A 16,407-nucleotide genomic window follows, 5' to 3' on the forward strand; every position below is an offset into this window, starting at 1 on the left:
ACCTGTGATCATTGCACATTTTCGTGGCATATCTTGTGTACATCTACGCAGAAATCAGCAGTGTAAATCAAAACCCCGCTACAGACCTTTAGCAAACTGCACATGTAAACACTCGTGGATTTTCTTGTATAATTCTTTATGAATTTTATTGCCAAACGATAAACTCTGCATTACAACCTGTAAAGCCTCTTTCACACGTCAGTGTTTTGGTCAGTGATTTCTATCCATGATTGTGAGCCAAAACCAGGACTGGAGCCTCCACAGACATAAGGTAGGAAAGATCTGCACCTGTTCTGTGTTTAGAGCCTCACCTGGTTTTGGCTCACAATCACTGATGGAAATCACTGATTGTGTGAATAAGGGCTCATGCACATGTTCCGTTTTTTTTTTTGTGGACCGTATGTGGAACCATTCACTTCAATTGATCCGCAAAATCAATGGAAGGTACTCCGTGTGCATTTTGTTTCCGTATTTCCGTTCCGCAAAAAAAGTTGGGAATGTCCTATTATTGTCCACAGATCACTGTTCGAGGCCCCATTCAAGTCAATGGGTCCGCAAAAAATATGGGACGCACACGGAACACATCCGTATGTCATCCGTATTTCATCTGTATTTTGTGGATCCATACTGTAGAAATGCTATGCCCCGCCCATATTGCTCATGTGTTTGGGTATTAATAAGTTACTGTTTCCGTTTCCAATCCGCAAAAAACAGATCGCATACGGAAACCATACGGATATTTTTTGTGGAATAACGGAATGGAAGAGGACTTAAATCAGAGAAAAAAAACCTCAGATACGGAACAACGGATCCGTGAAAAACGGACCGCAAAACAACAACGGTCGTGTGCATGAGCCCTAAGGCCTTGTTCACATTTCTGTTTTTCACTGACATGTGCTGTCCGCCTTTCCTGCGGACAGCACATGCACCCATTGATTTAAATGTGTCTGTTCACATGTCAGTATTTTTTTTTACTGACCGTGGGTCATGCACTACTTTGATCTGTGATGCGGACCAAGCACGCCCATTGAAGTCTATGGGTCCGTGAAAATCACTGACACACATCCGTGTTGCGTCCGTTTTTCACTGATGACTAATAGGAGATTCTTTGGAAATTAATTTTCATCTGAGCAACATCAGATCAGACCCAATCAGCCCTCAGATCAGATACAGCGCTGTATATATGTGTACTGGGCATAGACAGCGCTGTATATATGTGTACTGGGCATAGACAGCACTGTATATATGTGTACTGGGCATAGACAGCGCTGTATATATGTGTACTGGGCATAGACAGCACTGTATATATGTGTACTGGGCATAGACAGCGCTGTATATATGTGTACTGGGCATAGACAGCGCTGTATATATGTGTACTGGGCATAGACAGCACTGTATATATGTGTACTGGGCATAGACAGCACTGTATATATGTGTGTACTGGGCATAGACAGCACTGTATATATGTGTACTGGGCATAGACAGCACTGTATATATGTGTACTGGGCATAGACAGCACTGTATATATGTGTGTACTGGGCATAGACAGCACTGTATATATGTGTACTGGGCATAGACAGCGCTGTATATATGTGTACTGGGCATAGACAGCACTGTATATATGTGTACTGGGCATAGACAGCGCCGTATATATGTGTACCGTACTGGGCATAGACAGCGCTGTATATATGTGTACTGGGCATAGACAGCACTGTATATATGTGTACTGGGCATAGACAGCGCTGTATATATATGTACTGGGCATAGACAGCACCGTATATATGTGTACTGGGCATAGACAGCACCGTATATATGTGTACTGTGCATAGACAGCGCTGTATATATGTGTACTGGGCATAGACAGCACTGTATATATGTGTACTGGGCATAGACAGCGCCGTATATATGTGTACTGGGCATAGACAGCGCCGTATATATGTGTAGTGGGCATAGACAGCGCTGTATATATATATGTACTGGGCATAGACAGCGCCGTATATATATGTACCGTACTGGGCATAGATAGGGCTGTATATATGTGTACTGGGCATAGACAGCGCTGTATATATGTGTACTGGGCATAGACAGGGCTGTATATATGTGTACTGGGCATAGACAGCACTGTATATATGTGTACTGGGAATAGACAGCACTGTATATATGTGTACTGGGCATAGACAGGGCTGTATATATGTGTACTGGGCATAGACAGCGCTGTATATATGTGTACTGGGCATAGACAGCGCTGTATATATATATGTACTGGGCATAGACAGCGCCGTATATATGTGTACTGGGCATAGACAGCGCCGTATATATATGTACAGTACTGGGCATAGATAGGGCTGTATATGTATATGTCTTGCCTTCCACACCTCACAGACAACTTACGCGCCACCGCACAGCCCCTACAGAGCGGCGACCAATCACAGACGCCTTACTTTGCATTATGGACAATGTAGTTTTTCCAAGTAAGACGCGCGCACTACTGGTTGACACTGAAACTACATTTCCCAAGATGCATTTCCCGGCAAAGTAATGGCCGATAGCTGGGAATGTGCTTAGCTGCTTTCTGATACAGGACGGGTAAGTGACGGGCGAGTGTGGTACATGCTGTGACGTGGTGTTGCAGGTGCTGATAGAACCTGGTGGGATAGAAGAGGCCTGTAGTGGGGGCTGCTAGAGGGAACGCAGTCTGAAAACAGCAGTGGTACAATACTGTGAATGGCACTGACAGATAACGCTGTATAGATTTATTGTCCTGACATTTCTGCACAATAAGAGGCTGGCGTACAGCGGGGTGCGGGAGAGGTGCGAAGGACATGTGAGGATGTCATGTGACCATAGGGGCGGAGCTTTGGAGGAGAAAGTAAAAGTTCGGAGTTCAGTCAGTACTTGTCCAGAGCCAGTGGCCGATCTGTGTGCACACTGTGCAGGCTGGATCCTCCACCGTTCTAACTGAAGACAGAGATCGCTTCTGGCCTGTGTGGGAGGAGCCTGCAGCCTGGAATCTGCCTAAGCTCCTCCCACACAGTGCTGCAGAGCGATCTGTGTCTGCAGGGGAAAGCTGGATGTGAGCTTCAGGAACGGGACAAGGTGAGTAGTTGTGGTTTTGTTTTTTTTTAACACAGAGGGCATTGCTACTATGGAGGGGCCACAGAGGTCATTGCTACTATGGAGGGGCCACAGAGGTCATTGCTACTATGGAGGGGCCACAGAGGTCATTGCTACTATGGAGGGGCCACAGAGGTCATTGCTACTATGGAGGGGGCACAGGGGTCATGCTACTATGAATGGGGCACAGAGGGCATTACTACTTACTACAAAGGGGACACAATGGGCATTACTACTATGAATGGGGCACAATGGGCATTACTACTATGAATGGGGCACAATGGGCATTACTACTATGAATGGGGCACAATGGGCATTACTACTATGAATGGGGCACAATGGGCATTACTATTATAAATGGGGCACAATGGGCATTATCACTATGAAGGGGGCACAATGGGCATTACTACTATGAAGGGGGCACAGATGGTATTACTCCTGTGAAGGGGGTGGGCATATCTGTTATGGGGCACAGTGGGCATTATTACTGTGAATGGCGTACAATGGGCATTACTACTATGAAGGGGGCACAGAGGACATTACTCATGTGAAGGGTTGGGCATAACTGTTATGGGCACAAAGTGGGCATTATTACTGTGAAGGGGCACAATGGGCATTACTACTGTGAAAGGAGCGCAGAGAGGGCATAACTACTGTGAGGGGGCACGAAGAGGGCACAATGAAGGGATAAGTACTTTAAGGGGGCACAATTTGAGCATAACTACTGTGAAAGTTGTACAGTGAGGGCATAAATACTCAGGGGGTACAGTGTGGGCATAACTACTGTGAGGGGGCACATATCTGGACAAAACTACTGTGAAGGTTGTACAATGAAGGCAATACTACTGTGAGGGGGTACAATTTTTTTTTAAAGTATTTGGGGGGGGGGGGGGCAAAGAAAGGACCCGCCCCCGGGTGCTAAACACCCTAGGCACGCCAATGTACAGAGCCAAGGATATGCTGAGAGTTGTAGTTCTCTGATAGCCTACAATAACAGCTTGGATATGGTGAGAGTAGTAGTTCTGAGATCCTAAAATAACGAGATCAGGAAGCCAGAGTGTCCAGCCTAAGGGCTCATGCACACGACCGTTGTTGTTTTTGTGGTCCGCAAATCGCAGATCCACAAAACACAGATACCGGTCCTGTGTGTTCTGCATGTGGAGGAACGGAACGTCCTGCCCTCTATAGAACAGTTCTATACTTGTTTGTAATATGGACAAGAATAGGATATGTTCTGTTTTTGTTGTGGGTGCCATGGAACAGACATACGGATGCTTATAGCACACAGTGCTATCCATGTATTTTGCCGTCCCCATTGAAGTGGGGTCCGGGTCTGCACGGATGCAGACAAAAAACACGGTCGTGTACATGAGGCTCTAAAACATCTTCAGTCTCAGCTGCTAGGGTGGCCAGATTTCCAGGGGTCCTCTAGCCAGTACTGTATGGGGGTCCTGTAGCCGATACTGTATAGGAGTTCTTTAGCCAGTACTATACAGTGGTCCCTGTAGCCAGCGCCTTACGGGGGTCCCTGTAGCCAGCGCCTTACGGGGGTCCCTGTAGCCAGCGCCTTACGGGGGTCCCTGTAGCCAGCGCCTTACGGGGGTCCTTGTAGCCAGCACTGTACGGGGGTCCCTGTAGCCAGCGCTGTACGGGGGTCCCTGTAGCCAGCGCTGTACGGGGGTCCCTGTAGCCAGCGCTGTACGGGGGTCCCTGTAGCCAGCGCTGTACGGGGGTCCCTGTAGCCAGCGCTGCACGGGTAGCAGGTCACCGCTGTGACCAGTGATTGGTTGCAGCTGTCTCGTGCCCTCCTACCCCGGTCAACAAGATGTTGATTTCAGGGCAGCAGGGAGAGGAACAGCCGGACTTGAAGGAATGGAGACCAAACACAGTGGAAGGGACCAGGTAAGTATGATCACCACTGAAGGTCCAGCCACTCTAGGAGGTCTGTCATAGTATTGGATAACTCCTTTAAATATTGCAAGTAGGGTTAGGGTTATGAAAGTGGCCACCTTAGCCTCAACCCATTACCCCACTGAGCTAAGCCACTACCGCTATCTTGAACCCCCTTTGGCGCTGGATCGGATGTGTTGAACGACTATGCACCACCAGTATGTGGAGTGGATGTGCCACATCCATAACAAGCTTTTTTGAAAGCTAGAGAGAAACATGTAGATGCGCTTATTACATTTCTTAAAGGGATTGGCTGAGTTTTGAAGGGGTTGTCCGAGATAATTAAAATCTCAGAAAAGCCCTCCAATGGCCTTAAAATAACAAATGGTGTTCTACTCGCCCCTTTTCTGCATTGCTGGTCCAGTCCTCCTGCCACTGCTTGCTGCATAAATGCTACCAAAATGCCTCCCCTTGTCTTCAAAAGACTTCCTAAGTGGCGTGTTACTTCTTTAAAGCATATTTGATGTCACGTTACCCATTGTAGTCAGTTGGAAAGGGCTAAAATATGTTGCAGTATAAAAACAGGCTGCCACTGATTTTTGAGCACAAGTATTTTGCAGTGTGAACACGTTTTGATGCAGGTTATGAAACCAGTGTCAAAAGTGGATTGCAAATGGACGGCAAAGGTTCTTCTCTTTTTGAATCCAGTCATTGTTTTAAAAAAAATAGTGCATCACGATGGCATTTGTGAAAGCAATCCTACAAGACTGAATAGATAAAGGGACCCAGGAAAAGGCTTAGAACCTGAGAGGAGAGCAGAAGAGAACTAATACTGCCCAACAGCAAATTTTTGACTCAACCCAAATGGCGACAAAATGGACTATTGACACATCAGCAGTGATTCTAGTCTCCAGTACTTGAATCGGGGTTTCTATTTTGATGTTGGATTTTTTTTCCTTTTTTTTTATTTTTTATTTTTTTTTATTTTTTTTTTTAACCCTATTCTTCCTTTTTCTACAGCTATTTAAGCCTCTTTGTTCAGCACGTCTGTATTCCCACTGTTCACAATGAAACCTCTTCAGCTACTAGGCAGAAACTGCAGAAGACTAGTAGATGTCCTGCCCCATCAACTGTGCTTGCCGGTTTTCTTGTCCACATCCTGTAGTCTCAGCAGGAAGAAAAAAGTAAATGGTTATGAAGATGTCAACCAGGAAAAATATGGAGATCTAGTGCGGACGGTAACCACCTCCAAAACCAGTTCTCAAAACCCAGAGAGGCTATTTGAAGAGGACAGTTTCTTGTATGGTAAAGTAGTCAGGTCAAAGGGTCCATCATCGCAAGACTCTCAGCCAAAGGTTCCTCAAAAGCAGATTCCATTAAATAATCCCAATAAAGTCATTTTGAATGTGAAGACAGATCCTAACATGCCAGTGAAGATCGGCCTCCCAGGCAAGAATCAGATGATCAATGGTAGACTGCCAAGTGTCACCCGAATTCTTCAGCAGACCATGCCGATGGAGCAGGCATTTTATTTGGAAAGGTGGAAACAGAGGATGATCATGGAACTGGGAGAAGAAGGCTTCATAGAGTACACGGCAGGTATACTTACAGTACATCAATTTTATTAGAAGTGCATTGTCTTCTGATGTCTCATGCCGTATACCATATTTTTCGCTCTATAAGCACCTAGGATTTAGAGGAAGAAAATAAATAAAAAATTCATGAGACCCCCAATCTTCATCAGACCTTAGGACAGACCCCCAAAAATTCAACATACACCCATTCCTCATCAAACTTCAAATCAAAACCCCATTCCTCATTAGACCTTTGATCAGCCCCCCCCCCATTCCTCATTAGCCCTCAGATCAGACCCCCATTGATTATTAGACCTCAGACCCCCATTACTAATTAGACCTCAGATAAGACTCCTATCAGACATAAATTAAATAAATGAACTTGCCTTTCCAGCTTGGGACTGCGACACCACTCTGCAGATTCAGCGTCAGGTCTTGGTGCACGCACTACATCCTGATGCTGTATGCAGTAAGGACAGTGCGGCGCCTAGAGAAGACCAGGGAGGGGTGCGTACAGCCAGCACTAGGACCGCTCCCCAGTCCTACTGTGAACTAGTGAGAGTTTCCATACTTGAAGCGCTCACGAATACTTACACCATAAGACGCAGTGACATTTTCTTCCCCCCCAACCTTTGGTCTTATGCGTCCTATAGAGTGAAAAATACGGTAATTATTATATATAGTTATAGTAGCTTCTTTGACAATTAGGATATATACTGAATAATCTGTTTAACTCTCTCTAAGCCATGTTCTCCAAAGGAAAGCTCTTTCATGCCCAACTAGAGGATCTGCTTTTGTCTGCGGAGCAATATACAGAGAAAGCGGAAGACACAGAAGAACTGGTGGGATATATGAACAGTGTGGAAGATGTGCTGTCTGATGTTGTGAGAGTCAAGAGTCTTGAAAGCGCCGTGGTGCATTCAGATCTCCAGTACTTGGGCTTTGTAGACTGCGTGGCTCAGTATCGGTGAGATACCTGTTCCCTTGTTTTTTGCATGTAGAAGAATAAGAAAGAGGTCTACTGTAGCTACTGAATTTTTATGCTGCTCTCAACGGCAAGATAAGCACAGCGTACAGCACTATGCTTGCCGTCAAGAAAATGGCCCACATTATAAGTCATTTGGACCTGGCACAGCTCCTTTGCTTTTGTTGAACAGCACCTTAGGTCCATGAGCTGCCAGCAGCATAGAGGAACATTGAGGTTAATCCCAATGTTGCCATTATGTGAGATAAATAATAGGGGTCACTTATTAATGTGAGGCACACGGTGTTATTACTTTAGTACCTCCATGTGCCTCACATTAATAGTAAGTGACCCCATCACGTACCTCCTCACATAGTGGGCAAGATGGGGTTAATGTGAGGTACATGATGAGGGTATTTACTATTAACGTGAGGCACGTGGAGGTACAGATTGATAAAGCCATGTGCCTCACATTAATGGCAAGTGACTCCATCATGTACCTCAGTATTAACCCCATGTTGCCCATTATGTGAGGAGGTATTTGATGGGGTTACTATCAATGTGAGGTAAGTACTTTCTGTTGAGTCTGTCTCAGCTGCCCATCAAAACTTTTGATATACTGCTGATATTTGATATATCAAAAGTTTTATGAAAACTCAGTGACCCTTTAAAGAGTTTTTTAGGAGTTAAAAAAATTAGCATAACAGCAGAAAATATGGTAAAATAAAAACTAACCATCACTCGCCGCTCCAGAGCCGCCTCTCTAGCGGACCTTGCAGCTCTTTGATTACTGTGCCGCAGTGATGCTGTTTCATACATCCTCAAAACCCTAACCACATGTTGCACAGTAATTTTACGTAGATATCCGAGCATCCTCGTAATCTCAGATCCTCAGTATGCACATTCTTGTGCAGAAAAGTCGGATTTCAAACTCTAATTTAGAGGGGTGAAATCTGCAGTGAATAGCACGTGGATATCGCCTTGGAGTTGGATTGCCGGACTTGGGGACGGAGTGGTAGGACTATTAGCACAGCGGTGGTGACGAATCAATAAAATGAGAATACTGAAAGCTTTTTGACCCTGTAGACCAGCATGTATGGAGAGAGTAGAAAGCTGCTGCCAGACACCTAGTGGCGGGTTATCTACCAGGAGAACAAAAGTGCGCCCGATCCTTGTTTCCCCCGACATCAACTGACTAGCTACTCATACACAGCCTGTCGTCCAGTCCTGCAGAAAGTGGTGGTTTCAGCCAACAATAGTTTAATGGGGCTTAAAGGGGTTATCCAACCCCTATAATGACGCCCCTCATAAAGGTTATACATACTCCGCTCCCCGGCACCTGCTTCTGATGCCCTTACGGCTGTCGCTGCAGATCCGCGTCGCGCGGATCAAAACATCCAGCGACGGGGAGGCCAGCCAATAGCAGGCCGCGACAGGGACGAGCCTCCCAAGCATCGCAGGTGACACTAGTCCCCGTTTTCTTCTATACTGACGAGGTCTTTTTATTTTGTTTTATTTATAACATCGTATTTTACTTTTTAATTTTTATTTTTTTTGCAGGGGGAAGTTGTGTGTGATAGACTGGAAAACCTCTGAAAAGCAGAAACCAAACTTAAAGAACACCTTTGATAATCCACTGCAGGTAGCTGCCTATATGGGAGCAATAAATCACGACAGTAATTATAACTTTCAAGTAAGTGCCTTGGAATATTCCCCTTACTATGTGCCAGCACAAATGCTTTTTTAGGCCTCATGCATACAACCGTTGTGCAGCCGCTCCGTGCATTGGCGTGCGACGGCCGGAACAGATCGAGACCCATTGAACTGGAATGGGTCCGTGATCCGTCCTCGCCGTAAAAAAATAGAACATGTTCTATTTTTTTTTGCGGTCCGGAGGCACGGACAGAAACACCACGGCAGCACTCTTCCAATGCGTGTCGTGCTTTCGTGAGTTTCCGATCTGTGCTTCCATTCCGCACCGCATCTCCCAGATTGCGGACCCATTCAAGTGAATGGGTCCGCATCCGTGGTGCAGGGTGCACACGGTCGGTGCTCTTGTATTGCGGACTGGGTGTAGATTACAGTGACTTTCTGGCCTAGTATCTGCATACATGAGTTAAAGAGGACCTTTCACTAGAATAAAAAATCTAAACTAAGCATACAGACATGGAGAGCGGCGCCCAGGGATCTCCCTGCACTTACTATTATCCCTGGGCGCCGCTCCGTTCTCCCGGTATAGGCTCCGGTATCTTCATATGTTCGGCTCAACTGGGTGGAGCCTGCCGGCGTCTCCTTCTCCCAGGCTGGAGTGCTGGCCAATCGCAGCGCTCAGCTCATAGCCTGAGAGAAAAAAAAAAAACTCTCAGGCTATGAGCTGAGCGCTGCGATTGGCCAGCGCTACAGCCTAGGACAAGGAGACGCCGGCAGGCTCCACCCAGTTGAGCCGAACATATGAAGATACCGGAGCCTATACCGGGAGAACGGAGCGGCGCCCAGGGATAATAGTAAGTGCAGGGAGATCCCTGGGCGCCGCTCTCCATGTCTGTATGCTTAGTTTAGATTTTTTATTCTAGTGAAAGGTCCTCTTTAAAGGGGTTATCTGCAAAAAGTATTCCTCTTTGGTGATAAATATCAGATTGATTGGTCCCACCCCAGGTATCCCAAGAACAGGGGTCCCTGAATACCATCTCAAAATGGAGTGGTAGTGAAAATGTCTGTCCACCACTCCATTCACTTCTGTAGGAGTGTGGTCGTCCAACATTCACAATACCACTCCAGTTTGAGAGGTTCTGTTTTCGGGATTGCTGGGATCGCTCCCCAGGCGATCGGATATTTGTCGCCTGTCCTGTGAATAGGTTGTGAATATTTTTCATGAGATAACCTCTTCAATGAATTGTCTTATCTGAGACATTGGTGGCATATCGCTAGGATATCCCACCAATTTCAGAAAGGTGTGGGTCCTATCTCCAAAAAGGGGAGGATTGCTCATGTGCGATGTGCTCTCCATTCTTTTCCATGGGAGACTCGAAAATAACCAAGCGAGCATGCGGAAGTCCCATAGAAATAAATGGAGAACGCACCGCCCATGCTCGGCCACCGGTCCCTTTACTTCTATGCGACTGTTGGAGATAACTGAGCTAGCGCTCGGCTATTTTCAGCAGTCCCATAGAAATGAATTGAGGGCGGCTGCAAATGTGCAGCTGTTCTCTGCTCACCTAGGGGGTCCCATTCTGGAGATAGGTGGGACCCACACCTATCTGACATTGGTGGTATACCCTAGAGGAGAATGTATCAAGTGTGGTGTACAAAAGTAGCAAATCTTGGCGCAGGTCGCAAAAAACACACCTGCAGGGGGGTGGCGTAGGGAACGTGGAGTAGCACTTTTAGACAGTTTAAAGATCCACCAACTTCAGTCAGATTTGACACGCCTTTCACCAACTCTAAGTGAAATGAAGCCTGGCTTCAAAAAGTCGCATCTTGATACATTCCCACCATTGTTTCTGGTGAGAGGCTTAAAGAGAGCTGGATAGAAGGATTTAAAAAAAAAAAAATGGCAGTGGAGGTTGGGTTCTGCTCGGTGTCCTTTATGCACCAAATGCACGGAGATGGATAATGTCATTGACAGCATGAAGGTCCATCTCCTCCTTTACAATCAGTCATAGACTTGTGGGGGACAGAGAGAGCACAGGGGAAGTGAAGGGGTGCTGCTGTCCTAGCGGGAAGATTATAGGTCACCTCTTCTGTTTTCCAGGTTGATTGTGGCCTAATTGTCATTGCCTATAAAGATGGCTCCCCTGCTCACGCCCATTTTATGAACTCGGAAATGTGTTTGCACTACTGGGACAAATGGCTTTTACGACTAGAAGAATACAAAGAAAAAAAGAAATGATATGGTCACTGTAAGGAATATATATTCTGGGTGGAAGAGTCAAACTCTTCCGGTTCCTCCAGTATTACAGAAGTGATGCCACTGCCTATAAAGCCAATGGTTAATGACATTAATTCCTGGAAATCACAGATTCCATGAAGATTGATTTTCAACAGGAAAAATAATGAAAAATAATAAGGTTAACTGTATAATAATCTGAACCGTTAATTGTTGGTGATATATTTTTGTATATTGAAGCGACTATGCTTGTAGCTGAATGATAGGACAATTAAAATATAGCAATATAGACTTTGTATTTAAAGAAAAACACTCCCAAAACATATTTTTTAATTTAAAAAATCAAACTCATTGGATCATTAATTAAAATGACATTACAAGTTAATACTTGGAGAAGTAATAGTTTGTAATTTTGTATGTTTTACCCAATTTCATCTTTAAAGGTGCACTTCCACAATTATATTAGTGGCTGTAGTTGTGAGCTATCTACATGAACATAAACATTTTTAGAATGCAAATTTCAATTGACCCCTTTCCCGACCAGTGTCATACATGTAAGGTCCGCTCTGGAGCGAAGAGGGCGTGATAGCCACCTGTTTTGTGCTGTTTCACACAGCAGAGATCCAGAGCTAATGTCTATGATCAGCGATAACCTCCTTCACCTCCGGAAAAAAAAAGAATAAAAAGCAGTCAAAAAGTCACACACAGTCCAAAATAGTATCAATAAAAACTACAGGTCGCCCAGCAAAAAAATAGCCCTCACATAGCTGCATAGACATAACTATAAAAAGTTATGGGGGTCAGAATATGGCGATGCAAAGAAAAAATACATTTTTTCCAAAGTTTTTTTTGGAATCTCTGTAATCGTACCTGCCCATAGAGTGAAAGTCACAGGTCAGTTTTACCACCTAGGGAATGCTGTAAAAACGAAACGCACAAAACTATGGCATAATCGCTTTTTTTTTTTCTAATTCCGCCCTATTTGGAATTTGTTTTCCAGCTCCGCACTACATCTTATGCAATATTAAATGGTACCATTAGAAAGAACACTTTTTCCCACAAAAACAAGCCCTCCTATGGCTATGTGAATGGATAAATAAAAATGTTATGGCTCCAAGAAGCAGGCAGTGAAAAACGGTAACAGAAAAAAAATCGCCCGGGGCTGAAAGGGCTCATGCACATGAACATATATTTTTTTTTTGTGCAGCCTGTATGTGGAACCATTCACTTCAACAGGTGCTGCAAAACAACGGAAATGACTTCCATGTCCGCATGGTTGTGCTGCAAAAAAATAGAACATGTCCTATTATTGTTCGTATTCCGGACATGGATAGGACAGTTCTATTATGGGCCAGACGTTAAGTTCCGCAGTATGCACAATGGCTGGTATCCGTGTTTTGTGGATCCGCAATTTGCAGACCGCAAAACCACCAACGGTCATGTGCATGAGTCCTTAACATTGTATTCTCAGCTCAGATACATACGGTATATCGTCAGGACATGCCAAAAATGTCTAATAGATCCGGTCTCACCACTGAGATCTACACTTCTCTTCAAACCACGGCCTCTGCATCCAGACAAAGAGTGAACAGAGGGGTAGCTGCAGACATCCGCTAACCCTGTCACTCCCAATCGTTTACCGTATTGTCCATCACTTTTAGCCAGTTTGTTAGGTAGAGAAACGGCACATACGTCGAATGTGTATGGCCATGATCATACCCTTTAACCCTTGCTTGCTTAAATGGGTCCATTGGGTTTATTCAACCATATCTAGCAGTTTTCTCAAAGTGTGAAATTGGATAACACTAGTGCAGGGTTCGCAAACTGGAACCACACTGATTCCTTGAAGGAGCTGCAGAAATTGCCTCTTTTGAAAAGTAGGCATGGTTAGGTACGCTAATTGCCGGTAGGTGTATGCCAGATGTAACAACTGCAACTTTTTAAAAAGTTGCAAAAAAAGGCACAGTCTTACTGCAGTAGGAGGGTGGCGTAAAAAAACTGCCAATGAGGCCCCAAATTTATCAAATTATGTGTAACAGACTAAAGGCAAAACGAACTTCAAAAATTCCCCTGATGATAACCCCCCCCCCCCCCCCCCCCCCCCAAAAAAAAAACCTTAACAAATTCAATCTAACTTTTCACTGGTTTAATTATAAAAGAAGACAAGAGTAAAACATACAGTATGTCTCGGAGAACACAGAAAAAAGAAGAATGCAGCAGCACCCTGAAAATCAGATAAAGTACAATAATGCCATAGTCACAGAAATTATTATAGTGCTAATGCTACACTTATTTATAAAGTGAGATGCTTGGCCAATGCATTTTGTACAAAACCATCTGAGCCCGTCTGCCGAACGTCAAGGCGATCTCTGTAAGACGGGTCCTAACACTAAATACTACCTGTTATGCGCCAATATGGCCACCATAAAATCCAGTGAGTGTTGGATCCACATGCATGCTGGGTCCACTCTGCCTTTTACCATTTGGGCATCTCACTTTATAAATAAGCGTAGCATTAGCACTATAATAATTTTTGTGACTATGGCATTGTTGTACTTTATCTTATTTGCAGCGTGCTGCTGCATTCTTCTTTTTTTCTGTTTGCAGCCATGGCAGCGTGCACCTGCGCATTGGGAGGTGCTGACTGACCCCTTTTTTTTTTTTTTTGCAGACTTTTGCTATTTTAATGGGGTTTTTAAATGTGTTTCCTTTAGCCAAAACTGGGACTGGCTGAGTCATTAATTTTTCTCCTTCCTTTATGATCCAAACCTAGAGTTACAGAAAAGCATGAAAAAATACTGCATCGAGTCTGCAGTATGTGAACAAGTTATAAATTTTTAGCAATTTCATACATAGTATTATGAGCTTTTATTGTGTTGACAGCTCCTCTCCTGGGCAAAGCCATCAGACACCAAAGGGACCCACATTTCTAGAAATTGGTGGATCTCCATACCTTGACTTTCACCAAAAGCAGTGCTACGATATTGATGACCTATCCTCAGGATGCGTCATCAGTCACATCGGCGGTGGGGAGGTCCCACTCCTGGCACTCCCCACCAATCAGCTGTTTGAAGGGGTATTGGCGTTTGTGCAAGCTCTGCTTTCTTCTCGAATTACCTGCACCATGTCTCCTGTGCATTGTAATTACTATTGCTCATCTCGATCTTTTGAATGGGAAAGGCAATTTTGCAGAGAAAGCGGTGCTACCCCTTCAAACAGCTGATTGGTGGGGGTGCTAGAAACTTAACCCCTGCTGATCTGATATCCTGAGGATAGGTCATCAGAATTGTAGCACTGAATAACCCCTTTAAGTGCTCCAAATGGTACAAATATGGGCCAACACTAGTGTTGTTCACGGCCAGTCATGCGGTCATGGAACTGTAGAAGCGGGGAAGGGCCTCTAAGCACTTCATGCCCATCCTTATGCAGATGGTTCTCGTGGTCAGAGGGGGCTGTGGTTCACTTTTGTGTATATGCTGGCTAATAATGTTGTGGAATAAATTTGAAATATTTTCATACAAAAAATGTTTTTTGTTTTATTTTTTAATGCAAGAAATTACCATAAAGGATTAATTTATTCTTCTGCTCTAAAATAGACAATTCCTTTAAAGTATGGTTTTCTTGTCATCCATAATCAGGTAAGTTTGTTCTCAAGAGTTCCGAAACAATTTTACAATGTAAACCCCCATAAAAAAAACAATTCTGGACCAAAGAATTTTTTGCAAGTACAGTAGGGTGCATAAATATTGGGACATCGACACAATTCTAACATTTTTGGCTCTATACACCACCACAATGGATTTGAAATGAAACAAATAAGATGTGCTTTAACTGCAGACTGTCAGCTTTAATTTGAGGGTATTTACATCCAAATCAGGTGAACGGTGTAGGAATTACAACAGTTTGCATATGTGCCTCCCACTTGTTAAGGGACCAAAAGTAATGGGACAGAATAATAATCATAAATCAAACTTTCACTTTTTAATACTTGGTTGCAAATCCTTTGCAGTTAATTACAGCCTGAAGTCTGGAACGCATAGACATCACCAGACGCTAAGTTTCATCCCTGGTGATGCTCTGCCAGGCCTCTACTGCAACTGTCTTCAGTTCCTGCTTGTTCTTGGGGCAATTTCCCTTCAGTTTTGTCTTCAGCAAGTAAAATGCATGCTCAATCGGATTCAGGTCAGGTGATTGACTTGGCCATTGCATAACATTCCACTTCTTTCCCTTAAAAAACTCTTTGGTTGCTTTTGCAGTATGCTTTGGGTCATTGTCCATCTGCACTGTGAAGTGCCGTCCAATGAGTTCTGAAGCATTTGGCTGAATATGAGCAGATAATATTGCCCGAAACACTTCCGAATTCATCCTGCTGCTTTTGTCAGCAGTCACGTCTTCAATAAATACAAGAGAAACAATTCCATTGGCAGCCATACATGCCCACGCCATAACACTACCACCACCATGCTTCACTAATGAGGTGGTATGCTTAGGATCATGAGCAGTTCCTTTCCTTCTCCATACTCTTCTCTTCCCATCACTCTGGTACAAGTTGATCTTGGTCTCATCTGTCCATAGGATGTTGTTCCAGAACTGTGAAGGCTTTTTTTAGATGTCGTTTGGCAAGCTCTAATCTGGCCTTTTTGAGGCTCACCAATGGTCTACATCTTGTGGTGAACCCTCTGTATTCACTCTGGTGAAGTCTTCTCTTGATTGTTGACTTTGACACACATACGCCTACCTCCTGGAGAGTGTTCTTGATCTGGCCAACTGTTGTGAAGGGTTTTTTCTTCACCAGGGAAAGAATTCTTCGGTCATCCACCACAGTTGTTTTCCGTGGTCTTCCGGGTCTTTTGGTGTTGCTGTGCTCACCGGTGCGTTCCTTCTTTTTAATAATATTCCAAACAGTTGTTTTGGCCACGCCTAATGTTTTTGCTATCTCTCTGATGGGTTTGTTTTGTTTTTTCAGCTTAATGATGGCT

At 44.4% G+C, this 16,407-nt stretch overlaps 1 protein-coding gene across 2 annotated transcripts; it reads left to right on the forward strand.

The window, feature by feature from the left end:
- The first annotated feature begins 2,528 nt into the window (after positions 1–2,528).
- On the forward strand, positions 2,529–12,591 carry MGME1 (mitochondrial genome maintenance exonuclease 1). 2 transcript variants are annotated; one of them, XM_040429666.1, is made up of 5 exons: positions 2,529–2,586; positions 6,025–6,603; positions 7,323–7,545; positions 9,103–9,235; positions 11,294–12,590. In XM_040429666.1, exons 2-5 carry the CDS (start codon positions 6,072–6,074, stop codon positions 11,429–11,431), a joined length of 1,026 nt encoding a protein of 341 aa, XP_040285600.1. In that variant the 5' UTR covers positions 2,529–2,586; positions 6,025–6,071; the 3' UTR covers positions 11,432–12,590. The 2 variants fall into 2 exon arrangements, with proteins under 2 accessions (XP_040285600.1, XP_040285601.1); XM_040429667.1 differs by lacking the exon at positions 2,529–2,586 and having other exon boundaries at positions 5,994–6,603; positions 11,294–12,591.
- The last annotated feature ends 3,816 nt before the right edge of the window (positions 12,592–16,407 follow it).

The sequence above is a fragment of the Bufo bufo genome, chromosome 4 (genome assembly GCF_905171765.1).
Source record: "Bufo bufo chromosome 4, aBufBuf1.1, whole genome shotgun sequence".
NCBI classification, from domain to species: domain Eukaryota; kingdom Metazoa; phylum Chordata; class Amphibia; order Anura; family Bufonidae; genus Bufo; species Bufo bufo.

Coding starts and splice junctions, on each gene's coding strand:
- MGME1 (XM_040429666.1), top strand. CDS start 6,072: ATGAAACCTCTTCAGCTACTAGGCAGAAACTGCAGAAGACTAGTAGAT. Junction 6,604..7,322: donor CTTCATAGAGTACACGGCAG/GTATACTTACAG, acceptor ACTCTCTCTAAG/CCATGTTCTCCAAAGGAAAG. Junction 9,236..11,293: donor ACAGTAATTATAACTTTCAA/GTAAGTGCCTTG, acceptor TCTGTTTTCCAG/GTTGATTGTGGCCTAATTGT.